A 25,384-nucleotide genomic window follows, 5' to 3' on the forward strand; every position below is an offset into this window, starting at 1 on the left:
TATTGTACTGTCAGCAATTTATAAAAAAAGTTTTCATAATTGTAACATACTTATTTACATATATAATTATTCAGGTGCATGTGTAATAACTGTGTTAAAATGCCCAGTGAGGTAGAAAACATCTGCTGCAAGGAAATTCAAAAGGTACTGTAAACAAGCACTGCTGTCAATTTTGAATTACTTTATGTTTTACAAAACATGATTGTGAATTGACCACTTTATTCATAGTCAGTGTGTTATATTACCTCTTAGGTTGTGAAAAGAATGAAACAAGTCCCAGACCCTCTAACGTGTATGATTCAGCATCCCGGCTTCGAAGTGAACTGTCTGAATCCTTACACCTTACAAAACATTTATAACATCTACCGAGCAGACTATGGGCCTGTAAGGCGCAGAACTGAGGAAGAGTAATTATTCCTGACGTGTTATGATATAAAGCTGTGTAAATAAATAAAACACTTTAAAGTAATATTAGCAAAATTAAGCAGCATTAACACACAACATTGCAATAAAAATGAATGACACATGACATCTCATTAAAGTTCTGTATTTGTTACATAAACATCTATATACACATTAGCACAAACAAGTGGTTTTTATTTACAACATTAATGGTAGTCTTGTTGTCACAGGCGATACCGGTATCTGGCCTATCGCAGCTTTGTCAGCTGGTGCTGGGGGTACTTAGGATGGAATGTTAGGGTTGTCATCCCGTCCTGTGTTGTTCACCGGATCCGCCAGGAGTATCCTGATCCAACTGGACAGTTTGTGGGGTTTCGGCCACCCCTTGACTAAAGCGAGTTACTCGGCAGGCAATGACTTCTTCCTTCCTTGAGGGTTTGTCGAACTCTGCTGACAGAAATGGGGGAATGGAGATTTTCTGTAGCTCTTCCACATATGGTGTTGGGTCCTCAAACACCTCATTAAGCAGGAGCCTCATAAGGTCACTCACATAGTCTGTAACAACATTGAACACAGCAATTCACTATTTTGTGCTACTAAGTTAACGTCAGCAGTTTACCTCTTTTATTTATATTGCAGTACTGTCATATATATCCATTTATTAATATTTTTTTATGTATTGTTCTTCATTCATAAATAGACGTTATTTTACAACGTACTGGATGATGGCTCAGTTTTCACTGGCTTTGCTGTGCATTCACCATTTTTTTATTTGGGGAAAATTACTTTGTACACAGCTTGTCCAGATGATGTTGTGGCTTGTTCTCTGTCAGCATTTTCATTGTAGTGCATCGCCGCAAGGTATAATCTGCAGTCAATAAACAATCCACACATTACTATAATAGTAGTTGAGAGTAATAAAATTTGATTTAGGATATTATTGAATTAATTTCAAAGTGTATTACCTGCACAACATTCCCATAAATGAGAAAACCACATTCTTGGGTGCAAACCGCAAGATTAGGCTGTGGAAGGCCTCTAAAGGTGAGGTTTGGTAGTGGTGACTGAGTTTCTCCACATCCTTGAGAACTCCCTTGTTGTTCAGGATCTTTTCTACTTTATGAAATGCCATTGACCTTGTCATGACATGCATAAAAAGTAACATTCCCTGCACAATTTTAACAATTTCGTTTGCCAATTTGTATGCATACCTGGTTGGAACCATTTCTTTGCATCCCTGGATACTGTATCTGAATGTGCACATTTGGGGAAGAGGGGATTTTCATGGATGTGTACATTTTGAAGGTGATTAAGAACTGAGGTCCACTTCGCCACCTTCTCTGGCCCAGATGTTGAAGATATTGCACTCCAGTACACATGGTTTTTAATGCTGCGCAACCACTTTTTCAGGACCTCACAATCCTTCCTTTGTGACAGTTTTTCGAGTTTCTTGGTCAAACCTGAAAGAAAGTTAAAGCAATATATCAGCTTTATACACATTATTCCAAGTCAGTCTAGTACAATAACACTTACATTTAATAACTCAGTTACTCAATCAATAAGACAATATAAAAAAATGGATACTCACCTTTCTCAATTCCCAAAAAAACTGAGTGATGTTCCGTTCACGTAGAAATTTCTGAATTTGTGGATGACGATCTGTCACAATGTAGTCCACAGCCAAGCCATTTGACTCCAGTTTGTCAAGGGAACGTTTTAACCCCTCCTTCTCCATGTGGTAACTACCACCTACCTCGTTGCTCTGTGCATGGGTACACACAATTGAAAATATAAAATTGACAATAATGAAAAGAGTAATTTACAAGAGGCTTAGGCTTATAAATGTATAACCCACCTGAATGAGTTGAAGATCAAGAGCATTAAAGGTGTAGCTTCCATATTTTGCAGAGTGTCCTTGGGCAAGCAAAACCAATAATTTGAGTAACTTTTTAAACTAAACTTTAATCTATGTATTAAAACATAGAGAAGTACAAAACGATAAACTACATTGACCATTAAGGGTGGTTTTGTGTCACACTTGCTTACCTGGTGTGTCAGCTCGCATATCCCCAGCAACTGCTACCTTCCCCACCTGCTGTAGCTGGCGAATTAGATTTTGCTGATCTGTGTTCCATTTGTGTATGATAGTAGGCTCTAAAAAGGTCCTGGCATGTCTCCTAAACGTGTCATACTGGAATATCTCCAGCTGCATGGCCTTGAAAATCTATAAAATCAAAATAATGAGAAATAAATAAATAAATGTACATATACATTTGATAACAATGAAAATAAAAGATACCTTTTGTAGTTGAACAAATGATCCACCGGTAAAATATGTAGCTGCAGACAACTGTAGATTTCCAACAGGGGTACTTCCTATAATGGGTTGTCTCTGCCACTGTCTGTGGTAGTTACATTTTTCGCAGAGTTGAGTGAATGCCACAAAAGTACCCATTCGTCTGCTCTGGACAGAACACTTGCTCTTGCAAAATGGGCAAGTATCAAACACAATGTATTTGGAAACACTGTACTGTCCTTGGGGGCCTAACCTAAAAAAATGAAAGCAAGTCTTGGCAATTGCTTTGCAGAAAATTAGAGCAACTTAAAATTGTAGTATGTTGACAACATGTATTTGTAACTTACGACAAGTCAGATTCCTCTGTTACCAAAGACTCCATGTTATATGTAGAGTCATGGGGTTGTTCAAGTAATTGTGAGTCAGTGTCCTCTTCTTCCAACACCAGACGAGGTCTCTTACGTGGAATGAAGATTGAGCCCTTTACTGGTGTTGAAGACAATGGCACATCAGAAAACATGGGAGTGGTTTCAGTTCCAACATCGTGACCAGAAACACTTGCTGCCTATAAGTGAAAACATAACATTTTTCGTATTTTCTGTCGGATTTCCTTAAAAAATGGTGTCAGGACGTTACTGTATATGATAAATGTACATGCTATAACTCATTGTATTTGTCATACCTCTGCTCCTTACATGCATGTCCTTCAGTGTACCCATAGAAAGTTGTATGCCGACTGATCGCATATTACAAGAGGTTTGTGTGGCCACTGTTACAGTTTCCACAGGGTCTGACTGACATCCAATTTCCAAAAATATTAATTAAGAGGGAATCTCAGATGAACTAGGACCCTGCTGGGATGTACTCTGTGAGAAAGTGAAATACTGAACAATGGCTGTCAAATCACACAATCAAAATATCAAATTAAAAAATATATATTTTTTTGGTGATAAAAATATCTGACGGGAAAGAACGCTTCACACATGGACGTAATATCCGTGTATTACACAAAATATCTTTCAGGGCGGAAGATAAACTTCAAAAAGTTAAAATGAGGACATATGGGTTTTTGCTAAAGAGGGAAACGCGCGCACCCTTGTCATATAACAGGTTTAACAGTACTAATGTTACCCGAGGGTTTGCGAGCGCTTGGAGTAGATCATGAATAGAATTAGGCATCAGCTTTATGCAGGCAATTTGGCGTATCACGCCGCAAGTTTAGAAAACAACACTGTGTGTTACTTCTATTGTCTTTTGTTGCCTGGCATCAAGTCCCATAGCTACAGTAAGTTAAATGCCAGCTAACGTTACATCAATACTGTAATGTTATCAAACTAGCACGCTGGATGGGCCAAGTAACTGCGTTCCAGTTGATTTACATTGCATAAACGGCATACAACTTATACTTTGAAATGTAAATAAATAACACACTGTGAGAAAGTGAAATACTGAACAATGGCTGTCAAATCACACAATCAAAATATCAAATTAAAAAATATATTTTTTTTTGGTGATAAAAATATCTGACAGGGGAAAGAACGCTTCACACATGGACGCAATATCCGTGTATTACACAAAATATCTTTCAGGGTGGAAGATAAACTTCTAAAAGTTAAAATTAGGACATATGGGTTATTGCTAAAGAGGGAAACGCACCCTTGTCATATAACAGGTTTAACGATACTACCTGAGGGTTTGCGAGCGCTTGGAGTAGATCATGAATAGAATTAGGCATCAGCTTTATGCAGGCAATTTGGCGTATCACGCCGCAAGTTTAGAAAACAACACTGTGTGTTACTTCTATTGTCTTTTGTTGCCTGGCATCAAGTCTCATAGCTACAGTAAGTTAAATGCCAGCTACATCAATACTGTAATGTTAGCAAACTAGCACGCTGGATGGGCCAAGTAACTGCGTTCCAGTTGATTTACATTGCATAAACGGCATACAACTTATACTTTGAAATGTAAATAAATAACACACAAAAACAAATAAAGCAGCATACAGGTGCATCTCAATAAATTAGAATGTCGTGGAAAAGTTCATTTATTTCAGTAATTCAACTCAAATTGTAGAAACTCTAAACATCTAGAAACATTTTGTTGGGATAAAGGCTGTGATGCAGATACGGCAGATTGTCCCGACAAAGTGGAAACTGCTCCGTCTTTCATCAAAAGCATTTTGGCGAAACCAGCTCTGAACTCCCTCATGTCGTGGAAGCTGTCCTCAGTAAAATGCGCAGCACACAGTACCAAATTGGGGTTGTAATGCTCAGGAACAGAGTTAAAAATAAATTGCAACCCCAGTTTCCTGACGTCATCCGCTTTAGGAAGGCCAAACAAAGATGTTTGGGCACGGGGGTGAAAAAAACAGCATCTCTTCGACATGGTGAAAACTTGATGCTACAGCAGCACTTCATCGTCGTCTTGTCTGATGCACTCAACCAAGCATTCTAACCACGACCTTGCCCCTCCCCACCCCACAACCATTCAAATTTCCGTAGGTGGATTTATTTTAATGATATTCTAATGGGCCGCTTTGTGATGTCATAAAACCCGGAAAAATAACGCTGTAGTCCAAACGAGCCATTCATTGTAGTTCTTGAAAAGGGATTTTTTAAAAGCTAAATATCTCACTTTGGAGTGGACTTTGAGATTTGTAACTTTGTAGATCATTTTATGCCCAAACATACACACTATACACTGACTAAAATAAAAAAAGTGAAAAAGCATAGTAGGACCCCTTTAAGTTGCTCACTAGTAATTAGTGAGTAGCACATAGCACATTAAAATGTACACTACCGGTCAAAATTAAATTGAATCAAAAACAGCAATATTGTGAAATATTATTACAATTTAAAATAGGCCTAACTTTTCTATGAAATCTGTTTTAAAATGTACTTTATTTCTGTGATGTCAAAGCTGGATTTTCAGGATCATTACTCTAGTCTTCAGTGTTACATGATCATTCAGTTTATGTGCATTTGTAAGGTGAGGAAGTCTTGTAATATCCCTTAATCATTAGAAAACTGCCACAAAGACATGATTCTCATCTTCCTCTGAACCAGATTACAACTAAATGTTAAATTCTCAGCTGACTTTCATATGCATGATCCATGTGCGATCCATGATTCTGAATGATTACCTTATTCACGCTCCATAGTATTTACATAGCATTCCAAATTATTTCAAAGAATACCACGGTTGCACCATGGCACAAGCATGAAGTCATGTCATAGTATACTATAGTAATAGTAATTCTGTAGTACGAGGCTTGGGCAAAGACATACATCAAAATGTATTTTAAACGGATCATATGATGCAATGTAAATTTTTCCTTTCTCTTTGGAGTGCTACAAGCTCTTGGTGCATAAAGAAGATCTGTAATGTTGCAAAGACTAAAGTCTCAAATCCAAAGAGATATTTTTTATAAAAGTTAAGAGTCAACCACGCTTACCTAAAATAGCTCGTTCTAACACGCCCCCACATATCTACGTCATGATGTGGGAAGTTCCCTTTCATGGGAACTTCGAACTGCGTCCTCTAGGGGTCGCTATGGGGAACGCCTCGTCGTGACCCGTGTCTGAAGCATACATTGAAAAAACACCAACTCGTTGGCCGGCGACAGCCATGACGTCACTACCGGTGCGACTATAGTATATTTATGGAGGACTGTTTCCTGATCCTGAGAGAGGAGACTACAATGCCGGTGTCGGTTTTTATAAAGTGGGGCAATTCCAACTTTGCAAAAACAGTCTTGCGCTTCTGACTCACAGCTTGTAAGTACGCTTTCATATTTAAAGGATTTGCCACTGACGATTCAAATGCGAGTTTTTACACCAAATACATAAACTAATGTTCTTTTTAGCAGCATCATATGACCCCTTTAAAATAAAATACCAAATACCTTAATTTTAAGTGTATCAAGATAAACTACAAAATACAGCAGACAGACCAAGTATCAAAATAAACTACTAAAATACTAAAAAATACTTTTACAAGGTAGCATGGAATTTCTTTGCAAACCTTCCATCAATTGGCCTATTTGATCTATCCCTTCACCATTACACTCAGTTGATTAAGTACAATGTTTGACAGCAAATGCTTTTCTTTGCCCGAGTCATGCAATAAATCTGACATTAGCAACCAGTTAACAGATCAAATCTTTTATTTAGTTACTAAAAATAAATGTTTTTGAATGTTTATCAATCAATTAGCATACAATATCCATTATCATAATAATACAAGCAAAAGTCTCCAATGAAATCAAGTCACACTACATGAGTCTTTTAGGGTCAATTTTCTCCAGGTGCACCAGAGGTTTCAGCTGTTCTGCGAAGCTTCTCATGTCCTCAGACATGGTGTCCTGTCCCGCAGGAGCCAGTATGCTCAGCTCAACAAGATACGACAGAGACATCGGCTCTGTGTTCTCCGTGTTTCCTGACGCAAGGACACGTAACAGTTTGCTCACTACCACCTTCATTGCACCCTTCCGGAACACCTGACCCTTGGCCACGAACTCATGGTCCATGCGGAAACCCATCTCATTGAGAAAGTCCGGTAAGCTGTGCGAGGCAGCCACATCCACACAGTTTCGCACCAGGGCATGACGGCTTTTGTCGCCCACCTCAGGCTGACCTAGATAGCGCAGATGCCAAGGGGCAGTGGGGTGAAGAAGCGAGCGGCGCGCACGCAGCATGAACGGGTTGCCCTGCTGACCCTTCAGCAGATACACCAGCTCATGATCAGCAAAGCTCTCAGGCTCCATGTTATCACACAGACCTCTGAGTCGATGTAGGAGGCTCTCCAGAGACTGATCCAGTACACTGCCTGTGCCGAATAAATCAATAACCCAGTAAAGTCAGAAGACATAACTTACTTAAATTTAAAAACCATAACAAATGTGACATTGACACATTTATGGAAGCCTGTTACTGTCATAAATAAAAAATAAAATAGGTAACTGCAATTTATGTTACAACTGTGTTACAATTCCGACTGTTTCATGCAAATCTGAGACAAATGAACTGTGAGATATAAACTCACAATTCTGACTTTTTTTGTCACAATTCCAAGTTTACATCTCACAATTCTGAGTTTATATCTCACAATTGTTTTGTTTTTTTCCTTCGGCAACAGAATAAAAATTAAAAAGGTAATTGCAATTTTTTCCACAATAAATAAATAAAGCCAATTTTGACTTTTCATCTCACAATTCTGACTTTTTTTTCTCAGAATTGAGAGAATTTAATATATTAAATGTATTACAGAAACAAATTTGTGAGAAAAAAGTCAAAATTGGCTTTATTTATTTATTGTGGAAAAAATTGCAATTACCTTTTTAATTTTTATTCTGTTGCTGAAGAAAAAAGTCAGAATGGTGAGATGAAAAGTCAAAATTTTATTTTTATTGATTTATTTCCATGGCGGAAACGGGCTTCCATACATGTTTCTGTTCAAATCAATTCAAAGTATTTATTTTATATAATCCCAATATAAAGAGTTTCAATTAAAGGAGAGTTGTATAAGTTTAATAAGACCAATCACGGTTAAAAAAAGTCTTAATAGGTCCATATAATTACTTTAATGACATTGACATTTCTTCATTTAGCAAACTCTTTAATCCAAAGGATATACAATAGAGAAATACAAAGAGCGATTTATCAAAAGGAAGCAATAACACGAGACATGCAAATTTCCAATATTGTCCAGAACAGTATAATCTAGAAGACGGAGGGATATAATAATAGTAATGAGGTTATATTTATAAACTAATAGAAGTTTACCTTGCAGAAGATACTCCATCATATTTATGGTTCCACCCGTTACGGGCATCACGGTGACCGGCGGAGCCTCCATCACTCTGTAACTCTGAACTCTCTTAGTCTCTTAACACATTTAACAGTCAACTACCAGTGGAAAATGATAGCTGGTTAAACCAGAACTTCAAATGAACCGTAGATCAACATGCACAACAAAAGACCTGCAGAGATAGTAAGATATTAACAACAAAACACCGCCACCCGATATAAAACTCTGAATAATAAATGTAAAATAACATATATTTTACCTGTTATTAGAAAACAAAATCGAAACGGTTTATGTTTTTGCCTAAAACACCATCAGCAATTGATACAACTCATTCGACTGCCTCCATGTAAAACGCGCATGCGCAGTGTCGATTGAAATTACAGCGCATGCGCAACGTTTCTTCCATTCATTTAGCGCCATCTTCCGGATTGAAGGGATCTCTTCACCATACTATTAATGTTTGTAACATTTATGACTCAAATGTATGAAAATGAAAATACTTTTTATTTTAACACTCTTATGTGTTTATTTCTTTATAATAGGCTATTAATACAGTTCTATGTTACGTCCTCCAACATAATGTGGAGTGTTGCACAAACATTAATAGACTGTGTAAATGAAACAATTCTGCTAGCTTCACCTGTTGAAGAAGGGACACGTCAGTATATCAGTTTTACTCAGTTCTGCTCATTAAAAACAAATATTATAATTTAAAAATATCGGATCTTATGCTTTGAGCTGTAGTGAATTAAAAGTTTTTAAAAAATCCTATATGATGGAGTAAAACCACTGATCTATAATAGATAGAACAGAGAATAAAACTCATTTGGCTCTGTCCCCCATTATTGAAATCTAACATTGGAATTTTAGGTTGTTATATCGTTTCATAACTAAACATATTACATTTACATTTACATTTAGTCATTTAGCAGACGCTTTTATCCAAAGCGACTTACAAATGAGGACAATAAAAGCAGTCAAAATCATTTGAATAATATTAAAACAGTTTTAAGTAATTGAAATAAAGCTGAAATAAAATAAAATATAAATATTAGATGAAAAACGTTAACTTAAAAAAGCAGGGTTGAATCTAAACTCTGCAGGGCTGCGGAATGAAACTGTAATTTTATCAAATTTTCTAAATGTGTTTTGTAAAAATGATTGCGTTATATATTTCTGTTATTGTATTATGCCAAAGCCTCATGTGTTTTTGACTACCCTGAGCTACCATTTACTTATCAACCCTTCACATGATGCGATTTTCAATATCCGGATAACATCTGAAGAAAAAAGTAATCTAATAATACAATTATTTAAACAGAACTATATAGCGGAATATTCTTATTGGCCATTTTAATATTAGGTATGCTACATGTCGAGATTTCTCTGCACAGTTAAGCGGGTTTATTATAAATAGCCACTTCTATACACTCACATGACGTTTAGTTAAATAATGTTTTTTTTTTAATAAATTAAAATTATATGTAAAAAAAATAATTCATTAAAAGTCATTAAAATATTCAAGTACATTAACTTCTGTAAGATGTTAGTCCCGTCCAAATCGGCACTGAATCAATCATTCAACAGCGCCATTAAAAATAAATAAATAAAATAATTACTGTATGCAGAACTGTGGAAATGTATGGCAGTATGATGAACGCACTGACTGAGACTTTTATTGTGAAAAACACTGAACGCACTCTGACGTTTATTTTGACAATAAATGAACATGTAGAGACTTTTAATTTGAAGGGCTGTGCCATTTTAGGGATGTATGACATCGCTTGGTGTTGAAGATGAGCTCAACTTCAATGTTTTCTGTCGACATCTAATGAATGTAATTTATTATTCTGTTTTCTGTCTGTTATTAATGTTTGGATGCAGTAGTTTCTGAATTCAAGGCAATTTTGGTATCGTTAATAGCTCCAAAGGTGTCTCACCGTGTGTAATGTTGTTCTGTCGGCGCTAGCTTTATTTACACACATGATCATACTTACAGTCTCAGAAAGGCGAGTAAATATCACTAATGCCTGATTATAGCAGGTCGTTTTACAGTGTATGTCGATTTAAAGCTTATCATGGTTCTTCTGTAAGTCATAAATAGTGTTAAATGCTAACATTAGCCCAATGTTAGCAGAGCTAATATTTTACTTATTAAATCTGATGTTTACATTTAATTTCCTCTATTAATTACAATTTCTGCAGCCATTTAGATTAATAGGTGTTTTCTGTATTCTTTAGAGGACTTGATGAGATCTGAAAAGAGGCCTTTATACGTATTTGTGTTTTTGGCTCGTCCCAGATCATTTTCTGTCTCAGAAAGGTGTTGTTTATTATGTTTCTTTCAACCTGAGAAAATTATCTAGCATATTTAAAAACTTGGGTTGTCAATAGAATAAAATAATTGACTGTGCCATGATTTTCAATCAGTGTTTACAAAACAGAATGGAAAACGAGTAGTATCAAATTCAGTAAAAATGTTAAAACATTTGACTAAATATCTGAAATGAAGAACTCTGACAACCCTAACATTTAATTTAATAAAATTTTTTTTTTTTTTTCTCCTCAAATGTTCCATCAGTAGTAAAAAAAAAAAAAAAAAAAAAGTAGTAAAGTTAGTAAAAATTAAAGTGGTTAATTATCAAGCACACATATTCGTGGCCGTATGAATAATCATTCTCAGATGCTGATTGGGCTTCTTAGGTTACTTCTTAATATATTTCTGTATTATTTTGAAATGTGAATTGTTTACTTACTGAATTGCAAAAAATAATCACTGTTTCACCTATCTGCTATTGATCAGACAAACAAATAGTCCCAGCCCAGACTCATGTCACTAGTTGAGCTAATGTTGCTGTGTCGGGATTCTTAACTACATGTGGCTTACTTTGAGTTGTTTCTGCATGCTAAGACAGATAACAAAGTATTGTATCACGTATAAACACCTGCTGTCAGACCTGTTTGATATCTTGATGTCATGAAATATTGAAGTTCTGTGTTCTAAACAGCTCAGCAACTGAAGTCATTATATGTGTCACCTGGAGAAAGATGATAATGGCAGATGACAAGGATGTGCTCCGAGATGTTTGGTTCGGAAGGATACCGGCCTGTTTCACACTGTCTCCAGAGGAAACCACAGAGAGAGAGGCAGAACCTTACTATGTCAGTTAAGATGACAGACTTTCTTTCTGCTGTAGAATGGTTAGTTTCATCATGTCACCTGACCTGTGCTGTTTTTCTCTGTCAATCTGTCAGCTGCTCCTCCCACGGGTCAGTTACTTGATGCTAGTCACTGATAAAGTCAAGAAACATTTTCTCAGAGTCATGAAGGCAGAAGACGTGGAGGAGATGTGGTTTGAATATGAGGGGACGCCTCTCAAGTGGTATGTCGAGTTGACAATGTGTTGTCAAACCTCTTGTTTAATCTAAACTAACTTTTGCACATGACTTTCATTTTCACATTCATGCATTTTGCAGATGCTTTTATCCAAAGCCACTTACACAGCTACTCAACTAATTGAGGTACAGAAGCAATTAGAGGGGTCATGTGATGCGATTTCTATTTTTCCTTTTCTTTAGTGTGTTATGTAGCTATTTGTGCATGTATAAGATCTGCAGAGTTACAAAGCTCAAAGTCTCCCACAAAAGGAGAAGGCTGATCCAGACTGGGCTAAAACGGCTCGTTCAAACACGCCCCCACATGTCTACGTCACTATGTGGAAATATTAGCATAATGCCGCCCAAATGTGCACGCAAAGAAAGAAGGCGTGGTTTCAGGAACAGCAGTAGTGTTGATGCAGCCATGTCAGGGAGACGCTGTGTGTTTCAGTGCGAAGGCAAAAGCACTTTATTTGGCCTTCCGGAAGTAGATGCAATGAGGAATCATTGGTTAAGATTTATTTACAACAGAACAGCACAACCCAGATGTTCGAATTTGTGCAACGCATTTCATGGACGACAGTTTTGCGAACCGGAGAGTTAGCCTACAAGGCTGGCTGTGCAAAGGCTAAAAGTGGGTCAATTCCGACTTTGCTATGACAATCTGGCGCTTATTCTGAATCAGCTACTGTAAGTATGTTTTCTTAAAGGGGTCATATGATGCTATTTTAAGGATCATTATTTTGTGTATTTGGTGTAACCGAACATGTTGACATGCTTTAATGTTAAAAAAAAAACACATTATTTTTCAAATACTGTACATTAGTGTAGGTCCTCCTTAAACTAGTAACAAAACATACTTACAGTCGCAGATTCTGAAGTGCCCGATTGTCGTAGTAAAGTCGGAATTTACCTTTTTTTTTTTTGAAATGGCCTTTGTGCACAGCCAGCCTTGTACTCTTCTAGGTTAAAAAAACTGTCGTCCATAAAATGCGTGCTAATATTTCCACATAGTGAGGTAGATATGTGGGGGCGTGTTAGAACAAGTCGTTTTAGGGGGGCGTGGCAGAGTCTTAACTTTGATAAAGAATATCTCTTTGGTTTTGAGACTTTAGTCTTTGCAACTTTACAGATCTTCTTTATGCACCAAGAGCTTGTAACACTCCAAAGAGAAAGGAAAACTTGAAATCGCATCATATGACCTCTTTAATAGTTTAAGTATTTGCTATTGACTGTTCAAATGCGGAGTTTTGCGCCGTGACTATCGCGTCTTGTGTGTGTGTGCATGAGAGAGAGACAGGGTCACATCATCAACAGTGGAGTCAGCTTTCTTAATCGCGCGGCTTGTGTACTGCAAATACATACGAGCATCATCACTGTGTCTGTCACGTGACTCTGTTCCCCTTTCGGGCTTGAACTGATGGTAAAACTAAGGACATTATGTACTGTCTTTACATTTATGTTGAAAGCTGAAGCTCGCGATTATGGTAAGGGGCGTTACATATCCGACGCGTGCTTGTGGTGTTCGGCCAATCACAATGCACTGGGTCAGCTGGCCAATCAGAGCAGACTGTGCTTGTCGTAAGGAGGGGCTTTGTAGAAAACGACGCGTTTGAGAGAGGCGGGGCATAGAGGACCTACAATAATGTACAGTATTTGAAAAATAATGTGTTTTTTGAACATTAAAGCATGTCAACAAATTCTGTTACACCAAATACACAAAATAATGATCTTTAAAATAGCATCATATGACCCCTTTACGGCTAAATGCAAGCCACTTATACAAAATGCATATGACTATCAGTTGTCACTCTATTTCTCCCAATAATATGTCTTGGTAAGAAGAAATGCTTCGTTTTATGATCAAAGGTTTGTAGTTTCAAAACATATAATGCGACGCAATACATCGCTGATTGAGAGGTGTACAAAAATATGTTCCTCAAAAGCCTGATGGATCGTATTTGATACTCCCATTTCTTCTAAAATATTCTAAAAAAATTATGTATGGATAAGTAAGTACACTTACTAAAATTATGTATGGATAATCAAGTAAATATACAAAACCCTGCTGAAAATCAAATCATGCATGGATAATTAAGTAAACATAAGTTGTTCAAGTTCAGTAAGTGTTCATTTTGAAATATTACTAACAATATTAAATTTATTCTCATGTTTGCTTTATAAAGACCAGTAAAGATTTCACAGCAAAAAGACACTTGTACCACAAACCATAGGTGATACTAAAAGGCCTTTTACTTGCTAAAGACGTATAAACTGGCAATAAGATGACAGAAGGGCTGTAGTAGATTGTGTACAAGAAGGTTTTCAGCAAGATTTCATCATGTTGATAATTTAGGGGCCTTAGAAATTTGTGTAATATGATGCAGTAGGCTTTATAGGGTTAATAAATGGCAGCAAAATTAAAAGTCTGCTACGTTCAATATAATTGATTCATTCATGTACTTCTATTAAAGGTGTTGTAAGCAATTTCAGCTTTCACCTTTACTAACTTACGCAAGACTGGCCACTCTCCAAAGCCATATCAGCAAACCACAAAATGTAGATTTTGGTTTGGCTTAAAAAGTGTGGGATGCTCCCTTGACATGTTTTTGCTGTTTACATTACTTTCTTAATGGCAGTTTCTTAGCTGGTGCATATATGTGGTTATTCCTAATAATAACACCCAGCACTTGTACCTTAGATCTGGTTTGTTCCTTGTTATAGATGTTTAAACTCTCAAATCCTGGCAGCTCTGTAATGTATCTGTTGGTCTGAGTTATAGGTGTACTTTTGTCTTGTACCACTAGGTGGCAGGACAAAACAAGGCTTATAGATGAGATCTCTGCTTGCTTGAGGAATGATAGCTGTTTGAGTTTTGCCATATTTTGAGTAACTCAGTGATTGATTTTGCTAATGTGTTTACTTTATGGACTATAAATGTGTTCTTTTCATCATTTTAAGGCACTATCCCATTGGCGTGTTGTTTGATCTTCATGCTTCAAACACAGCTCTGCCCTGGAATATCACAGTGCACTTTAAGGTGTGTAGACTGATTCATTCATTTTTTTCATGATGTTATTGATATGCCACAGTTGTAATTTCCTTTATTTTGTAGAACTTCCCAGAACGCGACTTGCTTCACTGCCCATCGAACTCTGTGATAGAAGCGCATTTCATGTCATGCATTAAAGAGGCAGATGCACTCAAACACAAAAGCCAAGTTATCAACGACATGCAGAAAAAAGACCATAAACAACTGTGGATGGGTCTGCAGAACGGTAAGAACTGCTGACCGGAGCTACGTTTTGCTTGCTCTCCTCATGTGCATAGTCTGTGTTAAGTGGAAAGGGTGATTATTTTAACTAAAATATATACCATACTTTCCCCAGTTGGTTAATCATTGTAGATTAAAACAATTATTTTTATTAGAAGTTTTCTGAAATGTTAAAAATACAAAAATTAGACATTGTTTAATTAAATATGCACTAATTTGCATAGATATCCAGAAGAGAAATCTGAACATTGGATAAAGCCAGGTTCAGAATTCAACTTGTTTAATTTTGTTTGCATATTATAGTTGTTATAAGTTGTTGTTGTTGTTTTTTTTTATGGGTGTATCTTGGATTTTGGATTTGTCTTTTTATCGTTCCATGAATCAGAAAATACTGTCAACAGCTAGAAAAAAACAATAAATTTTTACCTTAACCTCGTTAAAAAATGAAATCTGTAGAAACCTTCATAATATATATAACTGTAAAGCTTGGTGTATATTATGGAAATTGAGATTTCTGGCTTAGTGCAGGAGAAAATACTCATTTTGAGAAAACTTCCTTTAAAAATATGTATTGTAATAGAAATCTACAGATCCAAATAGATAGTGTAATAAAAGAAACACTGAAATGTGCAATGTGGATGTTTTCTTTCCACTAGGCATAAAGAAGAAAAGATATGGAAGCAAAATAGCCCAAAATCTTAAAATTGCCCTGTGTCCGAAAAAAAAAAAAAAAAGGTTTTTACTTGTAGTGTCTTGCCTTAAAGGGATAGGTTACCCAAAAATTAAAATTATGTCATCATTTACTCACCCTCAACTTGTTCCAAACCTGTATGAGTTTATTTCTTCTGTTGAACACAAAAGATATTTTGAAGAACGTGGGTAACAAAACATTTTCTGGTCCCCATATTTCTTCTTCCATACTATGGAAGTCATTGAGGACCAGCAACTGTTTGGTAACCCACATTCTTCAAAATAACTTCTTGTATGTTCAACAGAAGAAAGAAACTTTTACAGGTTTGGGGCAAAATGATGACAGAATTGTAATTTTTGGGTGAACTATCCCTTTAAGGCTAGTGTACACTACTCAAAAAAGTTCCCAAAAGTTATAGCCAGTTTGTAGATTTTTAGCTTTCGTAGTGTCGTAAATTTGATATTTCGAGCTGATTTTAGAACAAATATTGTTTTCATTTTTCATGTATCTCCTGAGGCGCATGCTTCTGCGTGAGTTTGTTGTGTTTGGAATGACTGGTAATGTGTGATCCTTAGTTGTATAGTGTATGAGATCAAGTTTTTTCCTCTGTAACCATTTACAAAGTTGTAACATGTATGAATAATTTGAAAATCTGTTCAGATTTTAAAGGAATAGTTTACCCAAAGATGGAATACATCACACAACTTTTAAAGAAATAGTTCACACAAAAATGAAAAATTGCTGAAAATGTACTCACCCGAAGGCCATCCAAGATGTAGATGAGTTTGTTTCTTCATGGGAACAGATTTGGAGAAATTTAGTATTACATCAATTGCTCACCCGTGGATCCTCTGAAGTGAGCAAATGATGTAATGCAAATTTTCTCCAAATGAAGAAACAAATTCATATATATCGTGAGGGTTACATTTTTAGCAAATGTTAATTTTTTGGTGAACTATTTTTTTTAAAAGTTGTGTGGTGTATTCCAGCCTTAAGCTTTAAACATAATGCCATCAGTAACTTCAAACCCACACTTTCATCTGAGAATTAGTGTATGCGATGCAGGCAGTGCTTAGGCAGTGGTTTCAGTAGTTAATTTAAAGGTGAAAATGTGAAGCCCTGCAGATAAACTGAGAGGTGTAAGTTTCAGAAGCATAGATGTTTTGATAACACACTGTCACAGCTGTCCTCTCTGATGAGTGTGTGAGCAGAGAAAGTAACAATTTCTAAGCGGATGTTGATTTTTCACCTGCACATGTGAGAACGCAGCCAGCGTGACAGAACACACACGACTTTGCTGAGAAATCTCATGCCTGTTTATTCTAAAGTTACAAGCTATAAATATACAATTTTAATAATCATTACAATTCTGTTAGAATAGGGAAATCCACATCACAGCTATAATGATAATCACACAGAGGAATGATATTGTTGGAATCACTTTCATAATGTTGTTTTCCAGCTGAATGACAGTAAATACATTGGCTGTATAAATGACAGCCAGTCAGAATCTGCCCGACTTTAAAGTGCTCAAGCATCGGCAAAACTACATCATGCGCTTATATTAAACAGAATGTTATTGTCCGTTGTTGTGGATGCTAATATAGTTGAAGTTATTTTGTATTTATTGTTGTCATCTTGGTGTGAATGGGCCTTGACTTGGACTCATTTTGTTCCAAATATAAATGGTTTTCTTTCTTCTGTGGAGCACAAAAAGAGATGCTAAGCAGATGTTAGGGACTGACTGCCTTAGTCACCATTCACTTTCATTGCATCTTCGTTCCATACATTGAAAGTAAATGGTGACTAAGGCTGTCCTACGGAAGAAAGAATTTTACAGGGGTTTGTACTAGGGCTGCACGATAAATCGAAATGGAATCGAGGTCGCGATTCGATAGAAGCTGCGATTGTCATGCGTATCTTTCAGTGAAGCACGGTTCTGTGATTAGCAGTAAATCTCCATCCAAAGGCCAGAGGGCGCTCTCGCGCTGAAACTCCAAATACGCCTCGCAGAAGAAACCCAGAAAATGCCTATCGCTGCAGCTGAATAAACAGAAGATTCAACTGCTTTCATTGATTCAACATGACTATGACTTTATAAGATAATTTATGACAGATTTTTTTATTTTTTGAACATTAGTGAAAAACATTCAAAAACGTTTGGGAGAGTGCTATAATTTTTAGCTTTGTTTATTATTTATAAATTACAATTATGTTTAGGTTCTGAAAAGTTTTATTTTTATTTTATTTTTTAATGATCTGAATCTTGGCTGCAACAAATCGGGACACATGGTATTAATAGTTATTAATATTTCTAAATATTTACAATGAGCTCCCTAATAAACAGCAGTATGTGGATAAGAGACAAGGACCTCATTATGTAAAAGAATAGCTTTTTTTATGTTTGAAAGAACTGCTTCTTGGAAATAAGTCAAACTTTCTTTCACTATTATGTTGTGTTGCAGTCTGTTTCCACCAGCATGCTGAGATCATTTTCTAAAAGCTTGAGTGTCACATGGACATCTGACATTACATTCTATAAATTCAGCTTTTTTGGATTTTTGGATAAGTTGATTGTAAAGGTGTAATGGTCTACTGGACATAAACTAGTTAGAATTTTGGCACGCACTAGAACATTCCTAATGTAAACCATTAAAAAAAACATGATTCTATAATGCATCAACAAATTTGCTGATTAAAAAGTCTTCATAACACTTTGGGCTGTTGAAATGAAACTATTTGTGACTATTCCTTCAGGTTAACTGAGCAGATCACTGGTAAATCATCACATACTGTTCAAGAAATATGGCAAATAGCTTAAAACGTCGGAATAGTTTGGCCTAAAATCATGATATTGAAACTTATGTGTCATCATGCTTTGAAAGTACCTGGAAAATTTGGGGCAACACCACCTAATGATCAAAATGTTTTCAAATGCTTTTGATTACTTTGGCCGAGGGCCGGAGTGGGAGTCATTTTCAGCCCTGGAGTTTCATGCCTTAGAGCGGCCCACTTTAGCTCACGACTGACTATAGCAATTTCAATAATGTAATTAAAACTTCAGTATATAAGTCTGCAATAGCGCACTGTTCTCTACAGACTTGTAATTCATTATATTTTTCTACAGCTTTGCTTTTTTATTATTATTATTTTACTGGCCTTTTCAGCGCCGCCTTTGCACTTTCTATTATACATTTTTTAATCTATTATTTTGCTCGCATATCTACAACTAAATATGTGTAGGCATACTGTACCATAATGTCTGCCTGCAGTTAAAAAGTTCTCAGAAATAATCACATTTGTTTTGCTTAACCTATATTCTAAAAATAATTTTAATGTCATAAAAAAAAAAAGTAATTGGCCTGAGTAAATTGTACCATTATAAAATCGTGACTGCACAAGTAGTGTAGTAATTTAGGAGGTGAAAATACTGTGAAATTACATACATACAAATGGCAAGAAATTTGAAAGCATAACAACTGAACGTCTATGGAACGTCTATGCACTTAAATTTTTTAAACTAAAATGGCTGTTATTGCAACCATATAGCCTATGAATGAATGAAAATGCATATTTTTCAATTAAAGAAAACTTGTGGGCTGAGTGTGGGCTGCTTCTGGCGCTTGGATTTCTACTTCAATAAAATGAGGTCCAAGTTTAAGAATGCGCTAGAAGTTAATTTTATTTTTTATTTTTTTAAGCACAAGTCCTGCTCCCTGTGAAACAGGAGCAGCCGGCAGAGGATTCCGCTTGGTCTTAAAGCCTTCATCAATCGGCTACGTTCACAAATAAAACAATATTTTGCGCAAAATTAATTATTAATTATCAATTGAGAATTTGTTATTCATATGGTCTGGTGGTCATATGGCGTATGCCTGCGAATACGGGACAAACTGTGTTATAACTTTCATTCGGGACGCTTCTTTGATGCCTTAAATACGGGCATCCATATTTCAACCCTTATAGCAGTGGTGTGTTGACAGTACCGGCCCTCGCGGCCAAAAAACAGACCGGCCCACCGGGAATTTTCCGGGTGCTCCCGATTAGCCAATCCGGGCCTGCTTTGGCCTATAGACCCTTTTTACATGGCCAGATTTGGATCAGGGGAGTAAACTATAGCAGGGTGAATTTCTATAGGAGAACGTGGGAGACCATAGCAAATATAAATCTATAAATATAAAAATATAATAAAAAAAATTAATTTAGCAAAGATATATTTATATTTATACCCTGTAGCCCAAGACTGGTTGCCCACTGAAGCTAAGCAGGGTTGAGCCTGGTCAGTACCTGGAAGGGAGACCTCCTGGGAAAAATAGGTTGCTGTTGGAAGAGGTGTTAGTGAGGCCAGCAGGGGGTGCTCACCCTGTGGTCTGTGTGGGTCCTAAAGGCTGACGACTAGTGGTCGACCGATATATCGGCCTTGGCCTTTTTTTTCCACGGACAGAAGTCTGTCTCATAATCAGATAGAACTGTTAAACAAAGGAATTAAAATGTATACAAAAAGTATTATAATGATTGCTTTTATATTGTTAGTAATAGAAAGGCAAACATTATAATAATAATTTCTCGTTTGCCGTCAGCATTCAGCAAATACGCATTTATATAATTTAAACAAATCTTTGAATGACTAATGAACATCTAATTTCAAAAATCTTGCAAACTTAGTCGAATTCAGCTGTGAGATCTTATGAAGTGTGCATTTGTATCCTGCACGATCGTGTGTACTCTGTATGATGGTCGGTCCGTGCGAATTGAATACAGACAGGAGGAGAGTTCAGCTTCATTGAGACGCGCGATCGACTAACTTTAAACTCGTGATTTCATTATGCTGCGCTTCATGCTTTTGCCCAATGTCATTTTCACTGTGTGTTGTATGTAAAATGAGTGTTACCTTGGTTAGATTTCTTAAATATTAAATAAAATAAATAAATTTATATCGGCCATCGGCCACCCTGCTTTCCAAGATATCGGCATCGGCTGTCAAAAAAACAATATCGGTCGACCACTACTGACGACGCGTCCGCAAGTTTGCTTAGGTGCGCGCCACAAATATGACGTCATCGCGGTGTTGGCGGAAGTTCGCTTTGAGTACGCGCGACGTCGTTTCGCATGGCGGTGTGCACCACATTTTTTGTAACTTTCCACGCAGCTCCGCTTCCGAAGATGCACGAGTTCAAAGCGACTCTAGCTGAACATGCACGTCTGTGCCGGCATTTGAAAGCTCAGTTTGTACATAAAGAAATTATTAATTCATCAACTCATTCATCACGCGAGAAATCTTGTACCGGCAAATGACTTCTTCTCACTGGTGATTACTGATGGTTTTAGAGGACAATTACTCCTCGTCGCCCCCTGTTGTTTTAAAGAATAGTACAACGGCGAACACGACAAGTATAAAAGCCTCGTCCATTTGGGAAGGTGCGCGCGCAGTCAGCGGAGGCTCGCGAAGCGGAGCCAGGCGAAAGTATAAATCCCGCTTAATGCCACAGTATAGTGATGGGGACACTATACTGTAAAAAGCACCGCCCTTCGGATGAGACGTTAAACTGAGGTCCTGACTCTCTGTGGTCATTAAAAATCCCATGGCACTTCTCGTAAAGAGTAGGGGTGTATCTCCGGTGTACTGGCCAAATTCCCTCCACTGGCCCTTGTTAATCATGGGCTCCTAATAATCCCCATCCACTGAATTGGCTCTATGACTCTATCTCCTCTCCACCTGTAGCTGGTGTGTGGTAAGCGCATTGGCGTCGTTGTCCTGTGGCTGCAGTCACATCATCCAAGTGGATGCTGCACACTGGTGGTGGTTGAGGAGAGACCCCATGATATGATTGTAAAGCGCTTTGGGTGTACAGCAATACACAATAAAGCGTTATATAAATGCTTCATTCATTCATTCATTCATAAAAATACTGTTTTATAAATACAAAAAAAATTTAAGAAAGAAAGAGATGAATTACGGCAGTCATCATAACAAGAGAGGGACATGTCAAACTTACAGTCACTCTCTCAGCAGCTATATTAGAAACCCAATCGCAGCAGTGTTAAATATTTTTTTTGTCAGTAATGACGATATCAATGTTTGTTTTATATGAAAATATAAAATACTTTGCTAGATTTATGAAGATTATTACTGCAGGAATGCATCGGCACATTGATACAGTTTTGGTAGCTTTTTGATTTACCTAACCGCTCTATTGGTCAAATGTTTAAAAACAAAGCAGTTTTTAATTAATTCTTTAAGTTGTAGTTAAATTAATTTCCCCAGCATGCTACATTCACCTAATTCCCTTGCTTTAATTCTGCTTGACAATTTCAGTATTTAAATAGTTGAATTGACAGTTTAAATGTTTTAAATTCACAGTGCAAGCATTTGTCTAAATATTTGAATTGATACAGTCATTTAAATGTTTATTTGATTATTTGAATTCACCATTTGAATATTTCAATGACAGATGGATGGATATTTTGGTTGACATTTTCAACACTTTAAAAAAAAAAATTTTTTTGAATTCAACACCTTGAATTTTTATTTGAATGAATAGTTTTATAATTTTTTTTTTTTTATATTTCAGTTCAAAATGTTCACGTTTGAATATATATTTTTTTAATATTCAAATGTTTCAGCAGTTTTATATTTTTGACTATATTTATATTGTTTGAATATTCAAATGACATGGTTGTTTTAATTTACTATTACCACTCATCTCATTAAGGCAAGGCTCAGGGATACTGCCTTGCCTGAGTGACTTACTTTGTGTTTTACAGTCCAATTATTGCTTAAAGAACCTATAATTATCTGCATACTCTAAAGAAGTAGAGTCAGCCTCTGATCATAAGCTCTGAGACCTGAGAGCATCTCTTTTCTCTGACCTCTTGCTTTTGGAGAAAGGCTAATGATGTCTGTTGTGTGGTTCATGTGCTGGTTTGCCAGCTAGGGTGTCAGGGGAGTTGAAAAGAAAGTGTCGGCACCCAGAGTATCACACTTCTCATCAGTATCAGGAGCCTTTTGGATAATGCTGGGGTCAATAATTAATGCTGCTGTTTAAAAATGCAACGAAGTAGCTGTCACTTCTCACACTCTCTCTTCTCTGACTCTGGGGATGATCTTGGTGCAAGTGAGCAGTGAGTCAGTTTTTCTGGTAACCTGATCGAGACCGTAGCATCCTGAGACACCTTCTCTTCCTGAGACCCGAGGGTGTCAGTGTCAGCTGGACTACCTGAGCCGTTGTGTCACCAGTTTCCTTTTCACAGCACCAAGATTGACTCCTATTGTTTGTCAGGCCGCTGTTTGTCACCACAGGTCCAGATCTTACAGAGTGATACCCTGCATCAATGACCACATGCAAGTTGTGTTTGAAAACTGGATCCTGTCCAGCATTCGACACCTTGCCTGCTCGCGCAAGGCCATAGGAAAGACTATGCCGTGACTGCCGGCTGTTAATCCTCACAATATCTTATTCAGCAATTCACAACATTACACATTACACAACATTACAAGTGTGGGTTTAAAACATCTGCTAACCACTAAGTTAACAAATGAATTATTTTTCTGTTAGCGCTCTGTAATGGATGTGAAAAGTGGGTAACCTGAAATTACATAGATGCCATTTCTCGTAAGCTGACTGGCTAAAAATAACATATAAAATAAATGGAAATTGAGAAAGCTCAAAGGAAAAGTGTACTCACTTGAGTGTAGGTGGTCAGTGTGTGTAGTCATTGTGTTAGGGTGTGCTATGTCTGCATCACTGGACTTTGCTGGTGTTGTTGTTTGGTGATCTGAGTGTGTAGCTTTGCAATATTGGTAAGATATATACTGGTAAGATTTAGGTAATACAATTTAACAAAAGCAAATAAGAAAAAAATGCTGAATTTAAGTCTTTTAAATTAAAATTTCTGTCTTTTCTTGCATTTTGCAATGTACATCCAAGTGAAACAGATTATTGAAAAAAGGGGGGAAAAAAGTAGATTGGGGACTTTTATCTAGTAGTTTTTGATTGTTTGGAGGTAGATCTGAATGTTACCTTGCAGTTGACTTTAATAAAGAGGTGGCTTAAAAAAAAAAACATGCATGGATACATTTTTCACAATAGGATCAGTGCATTTAGACAGCAGAAATTTCACTGCATGCTGACTTTGAATTGATCTATTATACATTTATTTATTTACATTTATTATACATTTATTTTAACTCATAATTAATCCCCCCAAATCCTGAAAACATTAAATGTTTTCAAATTGGTAAGGCTAATGTTTGTTTTTTAACTGGTAGAAAGACAACTTTTGGAAACTGGGCAATCAAGCAAAATCATTCAGTCTTTCATTCGGATTTTTTTTTTTTTTTTTTTTTTTTGAACTGGTTGAACCGCTGCACAAATCCGACCAGAATCATTACACTGAATTAGTAAGAAGAACGGTTATCGAGTCAACAACTCGCCGACTTTTTGAACGAGAACTTGTTTTGTGACAGTTTTATAAACGTTTAGCATTTCAACCAAGATATAGGCTTACGTTTTTAGGCTACTGTTGTTTCTTGATTCTGCAAATTATACTTAGATTATATTATACTAAATGACAACAAGCATTCTTATTAAGAAAACATTTAGAATATAAAATGCCGTTATTTGGAACGCTTTACGTCACCATTTTTGTTGTTTCAGAATTTCAGCATATACAGAGCATAGATACATACAAACTATAGATGCGCCGTTCATTTGTAACATCACCCAATTCCACTGTAAAAAATAAATCATCCACCCACCTGAACCTATGATTATCTCTGATTTAGATATCCGCACTGACCCTCACATGATCATCACAATTATTCTAATTCTCAGAGTGCGGTGCTTTGGGAGCTTGAGACCCTGTCCTTTTTCAAAATGAATCGTGAAGTTCCCCTCTCAACAATTGCCAACAATAATATTGTGGTCAATAAAGCAAAATGTATTTGATTTATATTTAATATGACAATGTGTACAAAACAGTAACGAATTGCTCAACAGTATGAAAATTCCTGTTTATTTTTTTGTATCAGGCAGACTGAGATGCTGTTGGCATTACGCATTGCTGTGGGTTGCTTGCTCAAACAAGCTCAAATTTCATTGTCAATTGATAATGTGAAGTGGAGTGGTAATTTCCCAGTCTTAAGCCCCGTTCACACCAAGAACGATAACTATAAAGATAACGATATTAGCATCCACACCAGCGAACGATATCGTCTGTTTATTCTAAGCGCACGCTCGTCTGCCGCTTTAAATTCTCGAGCTCGTTACAGCAGGATGGATTCTGATTGGCTGTCAATTTTAAATCGTTCATCAGCTGGAGAAAAATCATTTTGAAAGTGATTCCAACGATATCGTTTCTCTGTGCCTTTATCGTTATAGTTGTGGTGTGGACTCTGCTATTCTTTAATATTGAGAACGATTTTTAGAACTATATCTTTATCGTTATCTTTATAGTTATCGTCCTTGGTGTGAACGGGCCTTAAAGGAACACTCCACTATTTTTGAAAATAGGCTCATTTTCCAACTCCCCTAGA

General features: G+C 36.6%; 3 protein-coding genes and 1 pseudogene across 3 annotated transcripts in view; 2 read left to right on the forward strand and 2 right to left on the reverse strand.

Annotated features, from left to right (window-relative positions):
• The first annotated feature begins 99 nt into the window (after positions 1–99).
• On the forward strand, positions 100–795 carry LOC107720172 (P2X purinoceptor 7). The gene is made up of 3 exons (XM_016527806.1): positions 100–144; positions 253–407; positions 633–795. The coding sequence occupies exons 1-3, from the start codon at positions 100–102 to the stop codon at positions 793–795; spliced, it is 363 nt and encodes a 120-aa protein (XP_016383292.1).
• On the reverse strand, positions 794–2,614 carry LOC107720176 (uncharacterized; annotated as a pseudogene).
• Positions 2,615–6,898: 4,284 nt separating this feature from the next.
• On the reverse strand, positions 6,899–8,868 carry LOC107720175 (mediator of RNA polymerase II transcription subunit 18-like). The gene is made up of 3 exons (XM_016527809.1): positions 8,766–8,868; positions 8,482–8,678; positions 6,899–7,525 (listed from the first exon to the last, which is right to left on the reverse strand). The coding sequence occupies exons 2-3, from the start codon at positions 8,552–8,554 to the stop codon at positions 6,972–6,974; spliced, it is 627 nt and encodes a 208-aa protein (XP_016383295.1). The 5' UTR covers positions 8,555–8,678; positions 8,766–8,868; the 3' UTR covers positions 6,899–6,971.
• A 1,395-nt stretch (positions 8,869–10,263) lies between these two features.
• The window catches only part of LOC107720168 (autophagy protein 5), a 33,027-nt gene continuing 17,906 nt past the window's right edge, over positions 10,264–25,384 (forward strand). Inside the window, exons 1-5 of the mRNA XM_016527801.1 lie at positions 10,264–10,343; positions 11,515–11,668; positions 11,762–11,889; positions 14,846–14,924; positions 15,000–15,162. Of these exons, the coding sequence (XP_016383287.1) occupies positions 11,555–11,668; positions 11,762–11,889; positions 14,846–14,924; positions 15,000–15,162 (484 nt within the window). The 5' untranslated portion in view covers positions 10,264–10,343; positions 11,515–11,554. The remainder of the gene's footprint in view (positions 10,344–11,514; positions 11,669–11,761; positions 11,890–14,845; positions 14,925–14,999; positions 15,163–25,384) is intronic.

Source organism: Sinocyclocheilus rhinocerous, unplaced genomic scaffold (genome assembly GCF_001515625.1).
Source record: "Sinocyclocheilus rhinocerous isolate Xijiao unplaced genomic scaffold, SAMN03320098_v1.1 scaffold1683, whole genome shotgun sequence".
In the NCBI taxonomy this organism is placed as follows: domain Eukaryota; kingdom Metazoa; phylum Chordata; class Actinopteri; order Cypriniformes; family Cyprinidae; genus Sinocyclocheilus; species Sinocyclocheilus rhinocerous.

Excerpts from the sequence above, each read along its gene's own strand:
- LOC107720172 (XM_016527806.1), top strand. The coding sequence starts at position 100 with ATGCCCAGTGAGGTAGAAAACATCTGCTGCAAGGAAATTCAAAAG. Across the intron at positions 145-252 it reads GCTGCAAGGAAATTCAAAAG|GTTGTGAAAAGAATGAAACA; the intron begins GTACTGTAAACA and ends ATTACCTCTTAG. Across the intron at positions 408-632 it reads AGGCGCAGAACTGAGGAAGA|GCGATACCGGTATCTGGCCT; the intron begins GTAATTATTCCT and ends TTGTTGTCACAG.
- LOC107720175 (XM_016527809.1), bottom strand. The coding sequence starts at position 8,554 with ATGGAGGCTCCGCCGGTCACCGTGATGCCCGTAACGGGTGGAACCATA. Across the intron at positions 7,526-8,481 it reads GATGGAGTATCTTCTGCAAG|GCAGTGTACTGGATCAGTCT; the intron begins GTAAACTTCTAT and ends TATTCGGCACAG.